General features: G+C 43.0%; 1 protein-coding gene across 1 annotated transcript in view; it reads left to right on the top strand.

Moving 5' to 3' along the window:
- Positions 1-24,498, top strand: part of cdk14 (cyclin dependent kinase 14) — a 223,986-nt gene that overhangs the window by 104,707 nt on the left and 94,781 nt on the right. The window contains exons 8-10 of the mRNA XM_083990071.1: positions 1,669-1,792; positions 15,136-15,256; positions 19,848-19,941. Of these exons, the coding sequence (XP_083846197.1) occupies positions 1,669-1,792; positions 15,136-15,256; positions 19,848-19,941 (339 nt within the window). The remainder of the gene's footprint in view (positions 1-1,668; positions 1,793-15,135; positions 15,257-19,847; positions 19,942-24,498) is intronic.

Below are 24,498 nucleotides of genomic sequence, written 5' to 3'. Positions count from 1 at the left end.
AGCTCTGAGCAGCTCACGGCTCTGCTCCGCCGTTCTAAAAATAGCTTGCACCAACAATTAAAGGTACAAACCTATATGACTAAAGGGATTATGGCAATGGGCCAATTTGCCAAAATGTTGAACTATTCCTTTAAGTGATTTTTAACTTTTGCCTGCCCTCCTCCTGTGCCTTTCACCCTAAATGAACAGGAGACATCGTCTTTATTTAGTAGCTCTGTTTGTTGTTTGTGTCTCCTTGTCCCCTGTCTGTCCTCTCCTCCTCTTAGATCCTCACACACACCCGTGCAGCAGGCGCTTGTTGATCCGATCCATCATAAGCCACTTTTTATAAACTGGAACAGGAACAGACAGTTTAATTTATTTCTGCCTCTGGCTGGTCGATGCAGCAGCTCCCAGGAAGTCAGCTGTGAAATCAGACGTGTGCTGTCGTCTCATCTGTTTGATCACTGTTCAATACTTTGAGTGGAGAGAATGAAGGGGGTGTTTTTGATTCATGGCTCAGTATTGATTTTAGTGTGTGTGCACCGTTGTGCCGGAGACAACGTTTCTTTAAGCTGTTTGTAAATAACGTGGGCTTCATGTCTGTTCTCATTTACACTTGAATCCAGTCACAGTCCTACCTCAGTGATTAACAGCTTCCCCCACACCTCCCTACATTATAGACCTGTGCTGTTTCATCTTCCACCACAGGGAGGTGGGGATTCAGACAGAAATCAATTGGTCATAAAAGGACATTTGTTACATTAGGAATATATATGCCAGGTTTTTTTTTTTTTACATAGGGTTGTGGTAATGCTCCATAATTTCCTGTGGTAGAGCTCAGTGCGTAGCTGAGTGTGCTTGTTGTGACATCACAAAGTGACAGGAAGTCCTAACGGCTGGTTTTAAGGCTCAGTTTCTGAATACAGGCTGTGTGCATTTCTCTGTGGACTGAGACTTTGATACTTTCACAGTATTAAAGCAGAAGTAAGCGGAATGTTTGTGTTAATATAAGTCTTAAATAGTTCTATCTTCCGACAGCAATCACTTCTATAGAGTGTTTGGTCTGAAACACGGGTCTGTCAGTCACTCTGCTCTGCTGTAAGCCGAGGAGAAAACTTTCCTTGTATCCTACAACCTTTATCCAATGAGGAGAGAGAACGGCATAAAGGGGCGGTCCTCTCTGTGTGTGCAGCCAAGGGATGCGCGTGAATGTGGTGACGTAGGGACGAGGGCGGGGACTGCTAACTCCATCTGCTGACAGGAAGTTGGACAAAACCACCGGATCACTTACTTCTGCTTTAATGTAGAACCTAGAGCTGCTTTATAATCACACTACACATGGACATCTACCTTTATACTGTATGGATTTTTAACACAAACTTCTGCCTTTTATGGAGCTTTAACACAAACATCTACCTTTATACCGTATGGAGCTTTAACACAAACATCTACCTTTATACTGTATGGAGCTTTAACACAAACATCTACCTTTATACTGTATGGAGCTTTAACACAAACATCTACCTTTATACTGTATGGAGCTTTAACACAAACATCTACCTTTATACTGTATGGAGCTTTAACACAAACATCTACCTTTATACTGTATGGAGCTTTAACACAAACATCTACCTTTACACCATATGGAGCTTTAAGAAGTGCCCTCTGTTTCCTTGTGTTTTGCAGCTGTTCCTGTACCAGCTGCTCAGAGGCCTGTCCTACATCCACCAGAGGTACATCCTTCACCGCGACCTAAAACCACAAAACCTGCTCATCAGTGACACCGGAGAGCTCAAACTGGCTGACTTTGGTGAGTGTCCTGGATACTGATGCTCTCCTGTCGTGCACCTGTTAGATGTTGATGGGGGTGTGTAAAGTGAATACTGCCCCGCCCCCACCCAACCCCACCCCACCTCTCCCCGCCAACAATAACAGCAGGATCAGACGACAAGGTGCCAACATTAAAGCAGCCTGACTCACACACAGACCCAGAGTGGAGGGAATGACAATCAGTGTGTTGCTCTTGTTGTGTGTCACTGTGGAAGATGACAAACACAGAATCTGACACTCTGACAAAAAGACAAAATGTATATTTAATCACACAAGACCCCTCTCTCATCTACATGCTGATCACCGACAGCGTAGCCTCACACAGCCGGTATGCTGAGTGTGTTTGCATTTGTTTAATACCAATCAGCAACAGTAGCTGCTTTCCACTGAGTGATGCCAGGTAAATAAAGCTCAGCTCAGATATGTCCTCCTGCTATTCCAATTAAACACCATGACACATTTCCAGCAGTCTGCTGCTTCTCCACTGGAACTGGCCCCCGGGGGCCGGTTGTGACAGGATCCAAAACTTGAGTGTCAAAAAACATTCCTATTGCTTTGTTGAATACAGCAGTCCACCTCATGTGAGCAGATCATTTGTAAAAATAGTTTGCACCAACAATTAAAGGAAACGAACCTACTGCTATGACTATAGGGATTATGGCAATGGGCCAATTTTCCAAAATGTTGAACTATTCCTTTAAGGTAGAAATAGAAAACACACTTGTTGTTGGGGAACATTTGCATTAAAATGTCTGATTCCACCTGAGGTAACGGTGTGGATCCACGTCATGACTCTTCACCAGGATGGCAGGTTGCCAGTGACAGCAGTATAGTATACAGATACTCTATAATCTGAAAAGGACTTCTTGAATTCTAATTCTTGGTCCCGGGGTTAGGGTCGGCTTTGTAGACTCTGTTGGTCCAGCTGTCCAACATTCAGCACCCACATCACTCATCCTTCCCTTGATCCTTGATCTGGTGCCACCATCAGACCACAAACTCCTTTACAAAGTCACAGGTTGAAATGAAAGATAGTGAGGCAGAGCACATTGATGTGCCTGGTTCTTCTACTGCAGACGTGTGTAAGTGTGTTAGTTAAGTATTTACTTACAGCCCTCATTCATTCACTCACCCATTTCCTAAACCCTCCTTCTCCTCCACCAATCCATCTCCTCCAGCCTTCCACCCCACCATCTTTCAGTCTAGACAGATGGGAGGAGGAGGAGGAGGGTGGCAGCTTCATCAATAATGCAAACCCTGTATTAGTGTGGAAACATCACTGTGAGGGAAGTGAGAGGGAAATAATGGACAAAATAGCAAATGAGCAAGAATGAAAACTCCCCTGGTCTGTTGCTGGAGCTGAGCTCATCAACAAACACAAAACACAGCCTTGGCCTGAGGGATGCCAGATGACGAAGGTGATGGCCACTCCACTGTGTGTGTGTGTGTGTGTGTGTGTGTGTGTGTGTGTGTGTGTGTGTGTGTGTGTGTGTGTGTGTGTGTGTGTGTGTGTGTGTGTGTGTGTGTGTGTGTGTGTGTGTGTGTGTGTGTGTGTGTGTGTGTGTGTGTGTGTGGCTGCCAGGGCTCCCTGCAGTCCCAGGCCTTGGCAGCAGGAATACTAACGGCTGACAGCTGAGGCCAGGGGCGCTGGCTGAGAGAGACAGAGTCAGAATGTCAACAAAGGAGGGGCTGAGGGGTCAGATGAGGGGTGGCTGAGCTCTGAGAGGGGCTGGGGGGGGGGGGGGGGGGGGGGGCAGAGAGTCAGAGATAAGGGAGGGTTCTAATGACAGAAGTGAACTGGGATCCATCAGTCTTTGATTTTCTTTCTGTCTTTTCCTATCAGCGTTTTTGCCTTTGTAGAGGTGCACTGATCCATCACTCTGTCCAGTCCTGTGCTGCAGAGGCAGACCCCACACTAACTAGTTCTCTCCCTCAGACTGGGATCATGGATCTTCATGGATGGAACGCTACAAATAGATCTATAGAATTAAAAAAAATACACAGTAAGTGTGGCCTTCTGTTGTTGTTCACCTGGACTCAAGGACAAATTTATTAAATTCAGTGGTGGCCAGTAACGGAGTAAATTTACTTGAGTACTGTGCTTAAAGGATAATTTCCGTTTTTTACAACCTGGACCTTTTTTCTAGCATAAAATACGAACAGTTTACTCACCCAGATAACTTTGGTGTCATTTGGAGTTGTTTTGACGAAATTAGCCCGAGTGGAGCAGCGCGTATATCCATATAATGCGAGAACACGGGGCAGCGCAATGCAGCCTCTAAATAACACATTATCCGCGCCGTGCGCTAATGCTACGGTTCGTTTCTGTGTGTTTCTGACTTGTCAGAACAAAATGAGCAGCTGGATGAAGTTCAGCTTCCACAGGCTTCCTCTCCGCAGCCTGGACTCACTAAAGCTCCGGCTAGTTGAGATAAAAATGGACCCGAATGCCGAAGCAGAATGATTATTATCAGAATGAGCCGGGCAGCGGTCGGAGATGACATCATCCAGGTCAGAGGTCAGTAGGTCAACCTACAGACCCCGGATGTTGATAACATGCCACCACGGGCTCGGAGGGGAATAGCACTAGCATATCATAACAACATATTGGCGAAATGAACGAGTTTTGCGGCGGATAATGTGTTATTTAGAGGCTGCATTGTGCTCCACTGGGGCTAATTTCGTCAAAACGACTCCAAATGACACCAAAAAATGAGTAAATGATTGTATTTTATGCTAGAAATTAGGCCCAGGTTGTAAAAAACGGAAATTATCCTTTAAATGGACATGAGTGACTTTTAAGGTCATTTACAGTATCTGATCAAACTAAAATGTTACATGACTGTCCACACAGAGACTCTATAACAGGTTTTTTTCATTGGGCACAGTGTCCAGAGCTCCATATCCCTGCTGCTGCTGCTGCTGCTGCTGCTGCTGCTGCTGCTGCTGCTGCTGCTGCTGCTGCTGCTGCTGCTGCTGCTGGTGGAAGTGATCCAGATGCCTTCCTCTGCTCCTCTGACGGTTTACTCACTTTTTAATGAGCTGCACAAACAACCAGCTCATAAATGAGGCTGTGAGGAGCCCACATGTTTCATATCAAGGACACAACTAATTGAGGGCCGACTTAAGCAGTGTGTGGGGGGTGATTTATATTGTTTGTGTAGTGGAGCTGTGTGAACCATAATCACCGGCCGCAAACACCCACCACAGAGCGGATCAGGCATCTCTTACTCACACACCTCCAACACTACTCTGTCAACTAAGAAGCAGAGATTAAAAGTGCAGTTGTACTGACAGATCTACAGTAAATAGAATATCATTCATTACAGTGGTTACATGAGCAGCTCTGTGTGTTTGAGCTTTGTTAGGTAAATGGACCAGTATCTGTGCATTTACCTTCACTTTGGTGCACATCTGCCGACACGGTTCATACATAATCTTTTTTTGGAAAGTGACGGTTTTTAGGAATCTTTGCGATCAATTAATTGTGGCGTTTAATACCGCGATTAATTGTGAAAACAAGTAATTGTGACATCCTTAATTTACTTCTGTATCACCTACGATCTACAACTAAAACATAAACCTCTGATTGTGATGAGACATGGTAAATGCAAAACGTTTAATAGATATTTAGTATATGTATGTACTGTATACACATACTGTATACGTACACACACACACACACACACACACACACACACACACACACATATATGTATATATATATATATATATATATGTATATGCTCACACTGTATACTAAATATACAGTGTGTATACATATTGGGTATATATACTATACACTTAGTGATAACACCTTGGTAGAACTACTTCATCCATCCATCTACACATAGAATGTATCATTAAGGATTCGAATGGCAGATGGTTGTGGAAGCTGCTGAGAACATTCATGCTCATCACAAACTGACCTGAGCTGCGTGTCAGTTCACTGACAAACAGCTAACAGTAATAGAAGTGCATGAAGCAGCAGATGAGCGTTTGTCATAGCCCACATACTTGAGAGCCTCATGAGACGGGGAGTGTGTTGAACCAGCTGAAAGCCTGCTCCAGCCTGCACACTGAGCCACTGCTACATGCTGACAGTCTGAAGCACAGCCAGCAGCCAGCAGCCAGCAGCCAGAAACCTGAGCTCAGCTTCACTCACCCACAGAACCATTCCTGTGAGAGACCTTGTAGCAACCAAAAACGTAATAACAGCCAATAATGTAATAATTTTGGCCATTTTAAATGTAATAAAGTTATTACATTATTGGCTGGTAATAACTGGTGCTGATAATGTAATAATACATAAATATGACTGCAGTTCTTGGAAACAAAGGCTTTTTTTTTTTTTTTTTTTTTTTTTTTTTTTTACAGTTTTTGTGCAGTTTGCTAATCAAAAATAGGTATAATGGATGACATAGTCGTAATATTTATTCATCCAAGATGTACTATCTTTCACCTCTCTCTCTCTCTCCTACCATGCTTACTGTAATGATATGTTTGCAAACGGAAGAAGTAAGCATTGAAGGCTATAACAACCTCCAAAACATAACCAAACTTAGTAGTAGTAGTAGTAATTTATTTGTCCCCGTAGGGAAATTGACTGTTGAAACTTGTGTATTGAATGGTGTCTGCCAGCCAGTTTATGTTTCAGTCATGTATAACTTCCTGCCTCAGACAAAGAGAGAGAGAGGTGATATTGGATGAATAAATATGACGACTATGTCATCCACTATACCTATTTTTGATTAGCAAACTGCTCAAAAACTGCAAAAAAGCCTTTTATTCCCAAGAACTACATTATCGGCACCAGTTATTACATTTTCAAAGGTTTTTTTAATACTAGGCCAATAACGTAATAACCAGCCAATAATGTAATAACTTATTACGTTATTGGCTCAAAAATGTTATTACATTATCGGCACGTTATTACATTATTGGCTTTATTACATTTAAAATGGCCAAAATTATTACGTTATTGGTTGCTACAGACCTCCATGGTAGTTTGGATGGAGTTGTTTGGGATGTACAGTAGAAGGTGTTGAGAGTTTGTGAGGCGGCTACATGGTTATTGGAGACTGTGCAACACAAACAGAAAGGCTGAAACAGCTGTGATGCCTTGGGTTCCATCATCATGCCTCTACCTGTGGATATGGTCTCTCTCTGCCTTCACTGTTCCCCTCCCTGACTTCCTTTACCTCTGACATTGTAATTGCAGTTGTGGACAGATCAGGGCCTACCCTCTAATCAAAGCAACAACAGGGACATACCGTTTATTTTGTTAATTGTACCCATGTTCTAGGGTCGTGAAGCGTTACTTATATTATTCTCTCAATGTTTTCTTCACTTCTTTACCAAAGCCTGAGTTTATTCATATTCTGGAGCTCATTGGACCAAATGCCAAAAACGCAATTTAAAATAATCAAAATAATGAATTCAGTTTAAAAATACGACAAACACTGACTTACTAATACTACACTTTGTCTGTGTGTGTGTGTGTTGTTTTGCTTGTGACCTGCCAAGGCTGCGCAATTAAATTAGCTTCAAGCTAACTGTGGTACAATGCATCAAATGCTGACATTTATGTTTAATGTTACAGTATGTGGTCTCCTTACAAATGAAACATAAATAAATAAAATACAATAACTGTTGATTAATTTTCTTTAAATGGAAACCTGAAGTTCCTGTTTCTATGGAAACACTACCACAAAAGCATCCCATATCTGAACCTAGCTCAGGCTCAGACACTGTCTAATGTGTGGATTTCACTGAGCTGACTGACAGTCTGCTATTGTTTCCAGTCCATGAGTGCAGCTCTAAGTGGCTAATGTGCGCCCACTGATGTGTGTGTTTATTTCCTGGGTGTTTGTGTGTCTGTGCTGTGCTGTAAAGTAACAGCTGCTGAGATAATGATGTGTGAGGAGTGAAGTAACGTGACAATGGAGCTGGAGGAATGTCCTGTCCACCTGTCCCCAGTCTGCTGTTCCCCCTGCACCTCACCACAGTGTGTGTGTGTGTGTGTGTGTGTGTGTGTGTGTGTGTGTGTGTGTGTGTGTGTGTGTGTGTGTGTGTGTGTGTGTGTGAGAGAGAGAGTGAACCTCGGGTGTGGATTGTTGGAAGTTGCAGATGGTCTTTGAAGTGTGATAGATCAATTAATCGACTGATGTGTGTGTGTGTGTGTGTGTGTGTGTGTGTGTGTGTGTGTGTGTGTGTGTGTGTGTGTGTGTGTGTGTGTGTGTGTGTGTGTGTGTGTGTGTGTGTGTGTGTGTGTGTGTGTGTGTGTGTGTGTGTGTGTGTGTGTGTAAACCTGAGACTGAAATAAATGACAGGATTTAAAGCAGCAGCAGAAAACACATAGTGTGATGTGACTGGTTTCATGAGGACGACTGTAATGCAGAGCTCATTAGAGTCCACTATGTGTTGGGAAATGAGCTGAGACAATGGCAGCTGGTGCTCACACACACACACACACACACACACACACACACACACACACACACACTGCTGTATTGCCTTTAAAAAAAGAAGGCAAGGCAAGGCAAGGCAAGGCAATTTTATTTGTATAGCCCGTTTTTACAAACAGTTTGTCTCAAAGGGCTTTACATGGCATCGTAACAACATCCTCTGTCCTTAGACCCTCACATCGACTGAGGAAAAACTCCATGAAAACCCTTTTAACAGGGAAAAACAGGAGAAACCTCAGGGTGAGCAACAGAGGAGGGATCCCTCACCCAGGACGGACAGACGTGCAATAGATGTTGTTACAAGCCAATGTAGTCTCCAAAATTTAACACAAATAGAACTTTACTGTAGATCTAGTAATTAACCTCAATGAAATGATAAAATAGCTAATGAATGAACCAACTAAAATAAGGTTTGGTTTGACCCAGATCTTAAAGACTCTGCCTGCAGCAGCTGAGCAGGTCTGTGTGACTGAATGCAGCAGAAACTGAAGCTGTTACCTACACCTATACACCCCTTAAAACCCTACTTAGACATCTCACAAGCTTAAAGGTAGAGCTAATATGTAGGAATCCCCCCCATCTAGCGGTGCGGTTGCATCTGAACGTATTCTTGATGTTGCATTCAGGTGAAATGGGGCAGACGTTAGACAGACAACAGACGCTGCATGTAACAGGATAAACAAGCGTCTATGTAAACAAGTGGTCCGCCAGCACGAGGCAAAACAATACAGGCCTGACAATATGTTGTCATGGTGATGTGGTATTGTTTTACCGTCTTTCTCTGGTGGAGTAAAATGACATCGGTTGGTTTGCCGACGGCCGTCTGCCTGACTGCACCTGAATGCAACACCAGTGCCTCCGTCCTTCCTCACACTACACAGTGGTGACAGTTTTAACAGGCCGAGCCCACAGCTCCGCTGAGTTTCTATGGTTACCTACGGTCACGCTGCCACTCAACGTACAAAATAGCGATGCAACATGGCCGCCTCGGTTCGGTGCGTCGCCCACTTATGTATTTGTAACGACTTGTAACAACTCATTCTAAGGTACCAGAAAGCTTTCATTTATATGCTGGTGTGATTCCACTTCAGTGAAATATGTATTTATTAAAACAATATTTGATTTTTGCTAATAAAAAGCCAAATAAGTTACATACTGGGGCTTTAAATTTGAATTTTCAATTTTCTTTCTTTTTGACAAGAGATGCACCAATCCGATACCCGGATGGGATATCTCCTCCAATATTGACTAATTGGCTGGATCGGATATCGGATGAATGAGGCCGATCCAGCAGGCCGATCGGTATCGAATTGGATCGGAAAAAACTCAATCGGTGCATCTCTATTTTTTACACCTGAGCCCTCTGGGGACATTAACTTAGATTAGCTCTCCAGAATTTTCCCAATGGATTTGGAAATAAATAAATTAAGAGCTTGTTACTAGACACCTACAGGAACACATTGGTAAAGAAAGCTGTTGGTAATATTTTTTTTTCACAGATGGTCAGAGCATCTTGCTAAACTTCTCTAACTAATATTGTACATTCTGTAGTGTTGCTACACGTGCATCCAGGTTAGTTATCTATCCAACGCTTCATACAAATGAGGGATGTCACTAAAGATTCCCGCTAGCTGTTAGTTCAGTCTATAACACTGTTCAGACTTGGAAATGGATTTGAATATTTAGCACACTCAAAAGCAGTCAGGGTTGTTTGTGTGAGTTGTTGGTGCATAAATATTAAACTTGACATATTTGCAAAACGGCTTAAAAGCAACACAACGGAGGAGGAATAATCTGACACAGTCCAGAAGTTGGGGAAGTTATTCACCTGCCTTGCAGAGAGGAGACCAAATGAAGGAAGTGTGGTTTCCAGGATGATGAACTACTCATTTATAGAAGTGAATGATTTTTGTTATCGGAGATCATTAAAGGGATAGTTCACCAAAAATTTTAATTTCACTCATCTACTCCCCCTCATGTGGACTAAGGGCTGGGAGAAGTTTCAGAGTCCTCTGTGGCTTCTTTGAGTTACAGGGGGTCTCGGCGTAGCAGTGCATGTCCATATAACGGTTGCAAATGGATACCAACTGTCTTCGTAACAAAAAGACACACCAAAAAACATCCAAATACCTCCATGCTGCTCGTATGTAATGTCCGTCTTGTATTGAAGCCCCAAAATGCGAAATTGTCCCGAAAAAAAAATGAAATAAGTCTATATTTCAAGCTTGTTTTGTAGCGGAAGCTTCTCGAAGCTCCTCTTCCCGGTTCGTCAAATTTGGACAAACTGGGAAGAGGACAGACCCTGGTTTGTCCAAATTTGACGAAGCGGGAAGAGGAGCTTCCGCTACAAACAAGCTTGAAAAATAGACTTATTTAATTTTTTTCGGAAAAATTTCGCATTTCGGGGCTTCAATACAAGACGGACATTACATACGAGCAGCATGGAGGTATTTGGATGTTTTTTGGTGTGTCTTTTTGTTACGAAGACAGTTGGTATCCATTTGCAACCATTATATGGACATGCACTGCTACGCCGAGACCCCCTGTAACTCAGACAAGCCACGGAGGACTCTGAAACTTCTCCCAGCCCTTAGTCCACATGAGGGGGAGTAGATAATGAGTGACATTTCAATTTTGGGTGAACTATCCCTTTAATGAAGACACAATCTGGCTCTATGGATCAGGTTGGACTTCCGCTCTGGGCTCCAAAGCATTCTGTTCCCTCAGTTGTGAAGGGGACATGCTGCCTATGAATCACATAGAGTGAAGAATATGTTCTGTTTCCCCCTGTGGAGCGGTTTCTAAAGAGCTGCTGGCAGCACAGAGTCTGACTGTCAGTCTGCTGCAACCGCCTTCAAAATCACATCAACTTCCAAAAAAGAGCAGCTCATTCCCCTGAGAGGCTGAGCCTATTTTAGTTGTGTTTAGCTCTCTCTCCACCACCACGCCCTATACTGTGAGATAGTGAGGTATTATTACCCCAGCAGTTACCTGGAGGTACAGATACCACAGGAGGTGGAGGTTGTGGTTTCATCTGCAGCCACAGATCATAATTACTGTGTGATTGTTTTTCTGTCATGAATGTCACATTTAGAATAAGCAGTACAGGCTGAGGCTGGCAGGATGGCAGCCGTCTGTATCATCTGTCAGTTCATTACATCAAATGAGTCGAATCAACAGTGAATGTTTCCTGCTAACAATGTTTTTGTTTATGTAAGGCCTGATATATTATTATGTTTTATTTATCAGTTTATTATTTTTATTTGAGGGGGGTTTGGGTTTCTTTCTTTCTTTCTTTCTTTCTTTCTTTCTTTCTTTCTTTCTTTCTTTCTTTCTTTCTTTCTTTCTTTCTTTCTTTCAGCTAAGACTTAATTGATCCTGACATTAGTTGTGACAGTGGAGGTGAGCAGGAGATGGATGCTATTTTTGGATCCACCTTGAAATTGCTTTTCTTTTTTTTTGACAATTAAACGAACCCATTCCTTACAGAAAAACCACATGAACTTCACGTGAAAAATGTTGCACATTGCACAATTGGTTTTTGGCCCAGTTGTATGTGAATCACATGTGAATTACCATGTGAACCCATTTTCCACATGTGCCCTACATGGTAACACATGTGGAAAATGGGTTCACATGGGAATTCACATGTGATTCACATACAATTTGGCCAAAACCACATGTTTCCCATGTGCAGATAACATGATTCCCATGTGCAAATTTTTTCACATTTGTTCATGTGGTTTTTCTATAAGGGATCAGAAACAATGTGTGAGAGGAAAAGTTGCAGTGTCACCACGAGACCGTGTGTTCGTAAGCAATATGTGAGTGATGGGAGTTCAGTTGTATCACTGTGTTTGGGACAAAGTAGTGTAGGAGCTGGGAGACGCGGGGAGTTAAAACTACATCCACACTGCTATAGATAAGATTATATATATGACGTGTATTTAGAGACCATGGTGGCCCTGTTTTATTTTGAAAAGTCAGTGATTGTGTTGTTGCCTTAACAGAACAACGGAGCCCTTTGAAAATAATGACGTAAACACCAACAGTCACATTATCAGCCTCAACTATCACCTTAAAGGAATAGTTCACTCAAAATTTAAATTTCACTCACTCACCCTCATGTGGACTAAGGGCTGGGAGAAGTTTCAGAGTCCTCCGTGGCTTCTCTGAGTTACAGGGGGTCTCGGCGTAGCAGTGCATGTCCATATAACGGTTGCAAATGGATACCAACTGTCTTCGTAACAAAAAGACACACCAAAAAACATCCAAATACCTCCCCGAAATGCAAAATTGTTCCGTAAAAAATGTAATAAGTCTCGCGATTTGAGGACCAAGAGACTAAGTCTCGCGATTTGCGGACCAGGAAGAGAAGCTTCCGCTACAAACAAGCTTAAAATATAGACTTATTTAATTTTTTACGGAACAATTTCGAATTTCGGGGCTTCAATACAAGACGGACATTACATACGAGCAGCATGGAGGTATTTGGATGTTTTTTGGTGTGTCTTTTTGTTACGAAGACAGTTGGTATCCATTTGCAACCGTTATATGGACATGCACTGCTACGCCGAGACCCCCTGTAACTCAGAGAAGCCACGGAGGACTCTGAAACTTCTCCCAGCCCTTAGTCCACATGAGGGGGAGGAGATAATGAGTGAAATTTAAATTTTGGGTGAACTATTCTTTTAATGCATGACTGACCCTGTCTGTACTGTATACTGTCTGTACTGTACTCACTGACAGTCTGGTCTGGAGCTGCAGCACCACAGAGCAGACAGAGCTTCCTGTTAACAGCAGCTTGCACATGCTTAGTATCCATCTTCTGTGTGTGATTGTTTCAGTGCTAAGTGAAAACATACAGACACAACACTGTGTGTACAGACCATCAGGTTTGTGTTACTGTGTGTTGTGTGACTGTATTCCCTCTCCGCTCCACCTCTCCTCGTCACAAACACGCCGGCCTCCTTCCACTTTCTTTCTTCTATGATGAGTGGATGTTGTCTGCAGTCACACCCACTCACACCCCTTTAAACACACACACACACACACACACACACACACACACACACACACACACACACACACACACACACACACACACACACACACACACACACACACACACACACACACACACAGAGAGCACCTGCAGTGGAAATGATAGCCTCTCAGTGTGAACGTCTCTTGGTCCTCAGATCAGTGTGTAGAAATTACAGTGCTCGGCTGTGATGAATGCAGGCTGCAACTCCTTTCTCTTGTGTGCGTTCAGACACAAGGAGAAGTTAAATACCTCCCTCCCTCATGTCATTTGTTCTCCCCCTCTGCCTCTCTTCCTCCCACTCACAGGGGGCCAGCAGCAGGGCAGGAAGTCTCTTTTTTTACTTAGCTAAATGCTTTAATTAAGCCTTCCGACCACTTGGGAAGAGACAAAGAGGTAATACCACCATCCTCATTAAAGCTGGCTGCATCTGCACTCTGCTTTGCCATTAGCTGCCACTGGAGGACTGGCAGCAGATACTTAACTAACCTGGGCTTGTGTCTCTGTGCAGATAAATGCCAGAGTGCAGTTAGAAAAAGCCAGACAAGCTTGTGATGTTATTGTGAAAACACTGGAGAAGGTTTTAAAAAGCAGCACTTTGCCCGTTACAGCTGCAGGGCCGCGCTGCACCAAGCCCAACCCAGTGTGAGGACGGAAAAGCAGGTCAGATAGACGCAGCAGTCCATCTGACTGAGATTCACTGGAACCACAAAGGTCTCCCATCATGATTCACATTTGAAAAGATAATGTCAGACTCATCACGGTTCAATGTCAGTCCAGACACAGGTCAGATAACATGGAGTTCACTTTATGTTCATATACAGAGGAAAAGGAAGTTTCAAAGGTCTAATGAGACTTCAGCAAACATCAAATACCCAGTGGAGGTTGTGGATGTTTTTTTATCCTGATAAACCTTTGCTCCTCAAGCTGTGGACATGTGTGACCCCTGACGGGTCTGTTAAAACCTCCTCACCATGGAGTGCCATCATAGAGACACAAGCCACTTAATGAAAAACACTAATTCCTCCGTCTTCAGGTCTCTGAAATGCCCCGCGAGTCCATTTTAAACACTCTGCAGACCTCAGTTGTCATGGTTGTCATGATAAACACCACTGTACACTGTACAGTGTACAGTGGACTTTGTTATGTGACACAAACCACAAAACTACTTGGTTAGGTTTATTTAAAGATCATGATTACTGTTAAAGTAAGTCTAACATGTGGTGTCTTCTTTTTTGTCTTTTTTATTTATCTTTGTTGAAGTCTCCCAACTCCCAACAAACAGCTTAACTATCATGTGGGAATCAAACCCCACTCTCCAGTGTCCAAGTCCTGTGTTCCCATCTGCATCCATCCATCCATCCATCCATCCATCCATCCATCCATCCATCCATCCATCCATCCATCCATCCATCCATCCATCCATCCACCCATCCATCCATCCATCCATCCATCCATCCATCCATCCATCCATCCATCCATCCATCCATCCATCCATCCATCCATCCCATATACTCTCCATTGGCCAGTGGAAGAGCCTTGATGAAGCAGCTGAGAACATTTCTGCTCTAGAGGCAATGAACCATTTAGAGTTGACAAGACTGACATTTTTTCAGATTCAACTCTAATGACATTTCATTTTTAGCCCCGAGTTATCATCATCAAAACCATCAGTGTTGAATTGAAATATGATCTTCATACAGGGGATTCCTCAGATTCAGGACCAGAGTCCAGGTTTCTGCTTTGATTTCTGGAGGTCGTTCAATGATAATGTTTTCTGAAACCATGTTGTTGTTGCCCCCCCCCCCCCAGGCCTGGCCAGAGCCAAGTCGGTCCCCAGCCATACCTACTCCAATGAGGTGGTGACCCTGTGGTACCGGCCTCCAGATGTCCTGCTGGGATCCACCGACTACTCTACCTGCCTGGACATGTGGTGGGTAGTCCTGACCTCTGACCTCTGACCCAGAGCCCCCCCTCTGTATTCTCTTCAGTGTGTGTTGTGTGTTTATTCTGTCGCTCCCACTGAGATATAGATGTGTCTGCTCTACGGGGAACTTGAAGGAGACAGAATCCTGTTAAAACCCAGTTGTGTGCAGCTGACCCTCACCTGCACTTCACTGTACATTGATTATTTGTACACATCTCACCTTCCCTGCTCACTTTTACCACAGATACATTTCAGACAGGTCAACAGACAGACACAGTACCAGACACTGTTGTTCAGCCTAACACTGAATGATTAGAGGAGAACTATCTGTTCTGTTTTAGATTTCGAAATCCCTTTGATGTTTTGTTTTTTGTTTTTGTCCACAAAATGAAGAAGCTGTGGATGTCAGGTATAGGCAGGATGTTCTCCTCCAGACAAACCTTTGCTTTTGTTCTTCTCTCGGTTGTAACAAAGTGACCAAATTCTAGTTTTCAATTTGACTAATTTGACTAACATTTAGTGAAACTAAAATCACTCATTGTGTAGTGTCTTTAGTAGTACACTACTATTTATTGGTTAAGGATTCTCAGGTTTTTAGGTGATGTATGTAAGTGATTAATAATGATTAAGACTCAGTCATGACTGCACACTGTCACTGTTTAGCCCTAACCCTGACACCAAGGCAAGGCAAGCTAGCTGCAGCTTTATCTGCAACTGCAATTAAAAATGGTGCGTGATGAGTCTTAGGTCGTGCTGATTTCCACATTATTGAAACACCCACGCCTGTTAGTTTTTATGTTATGTCCTTCACACTGGCGGGGGTCTCTGCACGCATTCAGTCTCAGAAGAGCAGCAGTTTTATCTGTGTAGCTCCTGCATTGACACGTCTCTTTGAATGCAAGCACAGAGAAGTGGACCTTTTATCTTCTGTGAATATGTCTAGGACCTCGGCTGTTCTAATAACAGCAGAAAACTACAACTTAGGAACAAAGCTATATATGCAAAACACACAGCCCCTTCCTTCACGAGGACTGTCCATGTTTTAGACCGTGCGGTTACAACCTGGCAACCGTCTCTTCTCACGGCTACTTCCACATCGTGGTGACAGTGGTTGTACTCTCTTACAAACACCTCTATACTCTCTTACACACACTATTATACTCTCTCACACACACACTGCTATGGTGTGTGTAAAAGATTATGGTGGTGTAAGAGAGTTTATAAAACGGAAAGGTGAAATCTGATTGGTTGTTAACCGTGATATAATGAGTATACCACGGCTACTATTCTAAAGCCTTATCACAGCGTAGGCTATCACTCCGCGTCAGGCACATATGACTGGTATGAATGGAAGTTGTTGTCATGTATCCATGACAACGTACCCTTGCAGTCGGTAGCAAAAGAAAGTCGGTTTTACGACGTTAACAGACTAAAGTAGTTGAATTCACATGTTTAAGCTGAACTTTCACCTCCGGGGAGGGTTAACAATGGTAGAGGGGACTGAGCAGTGACTTTCACCTGAAAAAAAAAGACGACATGCAGAGCTAACGTCCGGAGAGGTAGGTATTTTTTTCCACAGTGAGGCTATTTTATTAGATGATAGGTTGAATAAAAACTAACATTAATGAAATTGATTGCATATTCCTCTTTCATATTGCCAATATTGGTAACCGTTTTATAAAAGCAATATATCACTTCAGTCCGTGGTATATGATCATTATATTAAGGGGTTTTTCGTAGAATGCCCCTTAGCTGTGGTATAATGAGCATACCACGGACTGAAGTGATATATTGCTTAAATAGTTGTGTGTGTAAGAGATTATAGTGGTAAGGGAGTATAGTGATGTGTGTAGGCTATATGAGTATAATAGTGTGTGTAAGAGAGTATAGTGTTTTTTTATGGATAGCCTATTGTAGTGTGTGTGAGAGCAAGGGGCCTCTCATACCATAGCCTATAATACACTTTCTACCTCTCATGACTTTGGTGATTCTTCGTAATAGAAGAAAAAAACTAGTTAACGCTAATTATCTACAGCTGAGTTCATCCTCTGTGGTATCCAACCTCACCTTTCACCTCTCCCAGGCTGTTTACTCATTAATATTGCACTTTAAATGGCAAACAGTGGTTCTCTCCCTGCTGTTCCTCACCTCCTCACCTCTGTCCAGCAGCACCGTGCTGCAGCTTGGCTGACCCACATACAGTCTATGGGCTGACCCTCTGTCAGGACAGACAGACAGGGGGATCTCTGCTGAGCCCCTGCAGCCAATTAAAGAGCAGTTTGTGGCTCCAGGGGGGGGTTGTGTGTCTGCTTCAAGGGTATTTTCAGGTGGACAAATCCACAGGGTGTAGCTTTATCCCACGAGGGCCACACACACACACACACACGCACTCACCCCTGGTCTCTTATGAAGCAGTCTTCCATGAAGAAGCGAGGGAGCAGAAGGTTGTGCAGATCTGTTTTGCTGCGATGACAAACATCCATCACAGCAGCCTGCAGGTTTCCAGCTGACATCATGGAGAGGGAGGGAGTGATGGAGTCACTGAGCTGCAGCGCTCACCACTCAGCTGTGGTTGTGCTCAGATTCTCAGATTGATGTACAGGTGTAGTTGTGGTTGGCTGCACTGCAGAACAAGGCAGGGGTTCTATAGTTGTGTTGCTGTAGTCGTATGAAAACAGGCTGCTCAGTACAGTACTTTGGCAGTACTGATAAATTGTATTTTATTAATACAAGAGAATATTTTTAAAGGGATACTGTAGTTCACCCAAAATTCCTCCGTCCCTTCTCTGAGTTACAGGGGGGCTCCGCGCAGCAGTCCATATAATGGTTGTCAATGGATACCAACTTTCTTTGTCCAAAAAGACACACCAAAAAACATCCAAATACCTCCATACTGCTCGTCTGTAATGTCCCTCTTGTATTGAGGCCCCGACATGAGAAATTGTTCCGCCGGTCAGTGCAAATCACGCGAGATTTGCACTGACACAGGAAGAGCAGTGAACCGAGACACTGGGAGCTTCCGCTACAAACAAGCTTAAAATATAGACTTATTAAATTTTTTTCGGAACAATTTCTCATGTCGGGGCTTCAATACAAGAGGGACATTACAGACGAGCAGTATGGAGGTATTTGGATGTTTTTTGGTGTGTCTTTTTGGACGAAGAAAGTTGGTATCCATTGACAACCATTATATGGACAAATACTGCTGTGCAGACCCCCCCCCCCCCGTAACTCAGAGAAGGAAAGGAGGACTCTGAAAATTCTCACAGCTCTTAGTTGACATGAGGGTGAGTAGATAATGAGTGAAATTTGAATTTTGGGTGAACTATCCCTTTAATATACTGTAATGAAGTGAACCAACCGTAGCTGTTCTGAGTCTATAGACATCATATCCCCATCCCACTGAGAATAAAAGAAATATGCTACTCTGGGGCTTTTCTCTTTACACCACATGCTGCCTGCACAACATTAATTCAGGACATAGACAAATTGCTGTCACAGTGAGCAGATAAAGAAGTGGGTGGGTCACTTCAAGTCCTCCACCAGTGTCATTTAGCAGTGGACAGTCTGCAGCAGCAGCAGGAGATGATGAGTCTGTGAGGACGGCCTCAAAGGTCGAGTGAAAATAAAGGAGAGAAAAAAGTCAAGTGGAAGAGGAGGATTGTTCAGAAAGAAGACAACACACTATAAGACGTGTTTCAGCTTTAGAGAAGATAAACATGATGATACTGACATGAAACATGGGATATGATGTTGACATGCACAAACACAACAACCGGATCATGGATACTCAAGTCCATGTAAACACTGAGTCCTCCTGTTGGTTCATTCATTAACTGTTTTTACTGAGGCTGATTCAGTGTGTTAAAAAGAACCAATCAGATCTAGATCCAGTTGTACTGTACTGATACAGAGTCCCAACATTTGTAACACTCTACACTGTGATCGCCATAACAACAGGATGTAAACAAACAATATAATCTGAGAGAATTGGAAAAAGGATGTTTACACTTGAGTTGCTGCTTTTCTTTATTGCAGCAACATTTTTTTATCACTAAGGGGTGATTTGATCTTTTGAAAATAACTATTTATGTAATTCAGAAAAAAAAACATCCCAGTGGGAATGTGTATATTTTACAGAGATATATTTTCTTAACTTGAAACACATCAAACATGGTCCCTCAGATCCCTTCCTTTGTCTGCTCTCAGAGAGAAGGTCTAGACAGAGCAACACACTGTCTGACAAGACACTATGGCAAATGAGCTACAGTAATACAATGGCACACACAAACACACACACACACACAGCAAATCAGCTCCTATCCTGTGGACTGACCTTGACCCTGACCTCCAGCAGTAGGTCAAGGTCTCTTCAGCAGCTTTTTCTCTGATTAACTGGAGGTTCTGACTTCACAGACGTTTTACTAAAGCTTGTTGTCTTTACTGCTGTTGCATAAAAAAAAATTAAAAAAGAAGCGCAATTTCATTTGTGTTTTCCAGCGACTGTAATGATGACGTTTCCATTGGACTTTTTACTTTTACACAACTCCATGTTTATGTGAGCCAGTGCTGAGGTGTGTCTCTCTGTGTGTTTAAGGGGAGTGGGCTGCATCTTCATTGAAATGATCCAGGGCGTGGCTGCCTTTCCCGGGATGAAGGACATCCAGGACCAGCTGGAGAGGATATTCCTGGTGAGTCACTAATGCTGCAGTGTCTGAGTGTGTGTGTAATGTGTATGTATGAGTGTGTGTGTGTGTGTGTGTGTGTGTGTGTGTGTGTGTCCGTCCCCCTGGCAGCCATTGCAGAACCCCCCCCCCCACTCTGCAGACTGCACCACACTGCAAAAACTCTAAACCTTTCCAAGAATATTTGTCTTATTTCTTGTCAAAATGTCTCATTTCTAGTCAAAACTAAACTCTTTCCACTTAAAATAAGACTCATCACCTAAAAATTAACTTGTTTTTAGATCATTTTCACTTGTTTCAAACTAATTTTCAATTGAAATAAATAGAAAAATCTGCCAGTGAAAGCAAGTTTTTTTGTGCTTGTAATAAGAAAGAAAAACTTGCTCCACTGTCAGATTTTTCTACTTATTTCAAGTGAAAATCTTCCTGAAAGAAGTAAAAAAGTGTCTAAAAACAAGCTACTTTTTATGTGATGAGTCTAATTTTAAGTAGAATGAGATTAGTTTTGACTAGAAATGAGACAAATATTCTTGGTAAGATTTTGAGTTTTTGCAGTGCACTACCACAGGATCTCCTGTCTCACAGTCCAACAACATGAAGAAGATCACACTGAGCATCAGTTGAAAGGAAGTCCTTTAATGGCCATTGAAAAAAAAATCCACAGAAACAATGTGTTGTACTAGTCCGGACAAATTAGAATCATTAGATGCCGACTTCCAATATATGGAGGAGATATGAAACAGTCCAGACCTTCAGACAGGTCAGCAGAAACAAGGATGGAGAAGTAAGGCTTGCTCCTTCACCCCTCCTCTTCCTCTTCCTCTTCCTCTTCCAGCCCATCACATCTCCCTTGTCACAGTCACAGTTGGTTTACAGTAAGCCCAGACTGTCTGACAGTGTTGCAGAGCTGCTGTGTGTGTGTATAGTGACACAGTAGAAGTTTGACTGACAGAATGAGGTTCAAATCAGCAGCTTGACTGATGATTGGATTCATCTATATTTAGCTGGAAGGCTTACTTGATATTCAGAATACACAGAGACAGCAGATAGGCTCTCGTTTCCATAAACACTTCATCATTCACACAATGATATTTTTGGCATATTCTCTGATTTTGTGTATTTTGTCGTTGGAAATTATACCTGTATTTATACAGTATACCATGCAGGTGAATCAGGCCCATTTATCCAGGTGTGTCAGGTACACTGCAAAAACTCTAAATCTTACCAACAATATTTGTCTTATTTCTAGTCAAAATGTAATTTCTAGTCAAAACAAATCTCATTATACTTAAAATAAGACTCATCACATTAAACGTAACTTGTTTTTAGACACTTTTTACTTCTTTCAAGCAATCAAAGTAGAAAAATCTGATAGTGGAGCAAGTTTTTCTTTCTTATAAGCACAAAACACTTGCTTTCACTGGCAGATTTTTCTACTTATTTCAAGTGAAAATTAGTTTGAAACAATTGAAAATGATCTAAATACAAATAGATTTTTAAGTGGAAAGAGAATAGTTTTGACTAGAAATGAGACATTTTGACAGAAATGAGACAAATATTCTTGGAAAGATTTTGAGTTTTTGCAGTGAATGAATTTTGGTTTGCTGCCAGGGTTAGTGCTGCAGGCTGATGTGTTTACTTTACACACGTGATGCACATTGGTGCTCCATTGTCCCCTCCGTGCTGCTGTTGACTCTTGGTGGGTTCTGAAGAGTAGTGTTGAAACTCAGAGTGAGCTTCTCAACCACCACTATCTGGGCAGTGTCTGGCTCCGCCCCTAACTCCCAGCTGATCCAGAAATGCACAAAGAAGAAGAGTGACGTGTGTGTAGCTGAGACACGGCCTCAGTAATACAGAACATTAAGTCTTATAAAAATGTAACAGGTGAGTTGTTGCTGTAAACATGTTTCTTTTTGGATTGACTGAGTGGTCATTAGAGGAAGTGCCTTTTTTTCCACTTTGATGTGGGCTTCATTTTTCAGCCCTGGACCTTTAGGCTTGGCCTCAAATCACTGTCCTCCTCCAGGAACATTACTGCTGTTTAAATGAGATGAAACCTCAATAATATGATGGTATTGAGTCCATGGACCGGTGTCCCAGGGGACCATTTGTGGAGGCCCAACCTGGTGAACAATAGCACAGTTCCCATTAGGTAATTACATATATATGTATCTCTACATTGGATGAGTAGCTGAAATATTTTAAAGTGGAGTGGTGTCTCATGAATCCTTTAATCTCCTGATCTGCCATCCCTCTACACAGTTTCAGCCCCAGTCCTCTAATTGAAGCAGAATGTAGCAGAGCAGACATAATGGATTTATATTCATAGACTGGAGGGGCCTGAATAATTAATGTAGAAAATTACCGAGATGAGAGTGTGAAAGAGGTTCAGCCAGGGAAGAAGTCAAGTATGGAGACAAAGCATGTTCGCTGCTGTTTGGCCTCTGGGCCCAAGGATATAGACACAAAACAGTGGAGTGAGAATGAATGGATTTTGGATGAAGGGATGAGTGGAGGTGAAGGAAGAAGCCCCCGCAGGCCAGGGATCACTCATGAAGCGTAGAGAAGCAGCAGACGGAGAGTGAGAGGAAGAAAACTACTTCTTATTGATTGTCTTTTATGCCAGAAGGCAAAAGAGGGACTTCCTGCACACAGCTCCAAGAGCCAGCAGCCCCCAGTGATCCCACATCCCCTCTCACACACCATGATGCTACAAGCCCAACAAAGGGATGAGTGCTGGCCAGACTGACGAGGAGGCTCAGCTGCACACTGCCTCCCTGCAGACCTGCAAAGACCTTCTTTTATTCTCATCTCCAATCGGAAGAAGTGGAATTCAAATCACAAATACAGACTTTATTTATCTTCACAGCTGGTCTAATGTAGTAAACAAATAGAATTCATAGGGATATACAGTATGTAGAAGGAGAGAAAGTTGTAGAAAAAAAACAACAGTATATGCATCCAACTGTAACTTTCTACATAACAGAATACATATATGAATAAAAAGAACATAATAAATGAGTAAACACAGAAGCACCAAACCAACTCTGCTACTTCTCATTGACATCACATGCAGCATTGTGTTGTGTTGTGCTGTGTTTGTGTACACTCAGCTGTCAGCTGGAGGCAGAGACAGATGAATATGGAAATGTGCAGCTATGTGGCTTGGCAGGGCGGCGCGTGATCACAAAACTAGCCCACTTGTCATAGTTAGCCTGATGTTGACATTTCCATCCCAGCTGCTCGGCAGCTCGGTGTGTCTGCTGCCAGGCTGTCAGAGCTGTCACAGTCTGGACGGACGGCCTGAGAGACTTGTGAGAAGGGCACCATCAATGAATTATGCGGAGTCAGAAGCATCTTAAAGGCCATTTTGTTTGAAGAAAGGAAGAGAAAGGTCAATACCATCACCGTAGGAGAGGCGCCCTGCCAGCAGCAGCAGCGTGTGCAGAGCTGGAATGTCAGGAGGTGGTCTGGAGTTTTTCTCCCCGTAGCCAAACCTTCAGGGTAATGGGCCGTTTGCATCGTTGTAGAAAAACAGAGGCAGAGGTCCAGGGGGTGGAGGGTGAGGGTGAGGGTGAGGCTGAGGCTGCTGGTCTGCTGGGACAATGTGAATATTACCAATATCAGGTTTTGAATGAGCTGTAGGTGTAATGAGCGTTGCCAAAAGCAGACAGATCACTGGAGAGACTGAATGTGATGATGATGATCTGATCTTTTATTCAGGAAGACACCTTTTAGATTGACCCGATGACCCCACAGACATCAGCTCAGCTAGTCATCATGATCTAGTTGTTTACAACATCATGTCCATTCACCGTCCCCAGCTGGTTTTGATGACGAGTTCTGTATAAACTGTTGATCTGTTGGATGAAACTGTCTTCTAATGAAAAACAAGCCCATAGCTCGTTTGTTCAGCTGCTTATTATGACCCATAGTTACATTTTTAAGACAATATCTTGTGATCTAGTGGCTGTGGTAGTTCAGAGAGGCGGAGGGAGAAGTGGACTTTAAAGAGAGCCAAAGTCCATGTCAGGACAAGGTTAGGATGGTCAGAGCTTCTCACATGAAGCCTGTTTCTGCAGGATCTTTGTCTCACCTTGACAAGTGTCTTCAGGCTAGGGATGTGAATCTTTGGGTGTCTCACGATTCGATTGGTTTCCGATTCTTAGGGTCACAATTCGATTCAAAATCGTGACAATAGGGCTGCTAAAAAAACAAAAAAATCGGACGGTGCTGCTCTCCAGCCGGTTCACCTGCAGCTCCACAGAGGAGCTCTGCTGTTCCTCTCTCTTCAGCCTGGTGTTTGACTGCACTTGGTATAAAAAGAGTTCAATATGTGAAGATCTAACACCATCTGAGGCTGATCAGCTGCACAGCGTCTGTGTGTTTTATAACGGCAAAAAAAACAACCAAAAAACCATTGATCGTTCTCTAAATCGCCGATTGCGTTGCTGATCGGCACAAGCCTCGTCACAGACATTCAATAGAGTATTTGAATCTTATCAGTTAACAGTAACTATCTTACAACACAGCTTGCTGCAGCTGTGTACAGAAGCCTGTGAG

This window comes from Trachurus trachurus, assembly GCF_905171665.1.
Source record: "Trachurus trachurus genome assembly, chromosome: 16".
Lineage (NCBI taxonomy): Eukaryota > Metazoa > Chordata > Actinopteri > Carangiformes > Carangidae > Trachurus > Trachurus trachurus.
The sequence above is the reverse complement of the archived record's forward strand: the minus strand, read 5'-3'. Positions and strand labels throughout refer to the sequence as shown.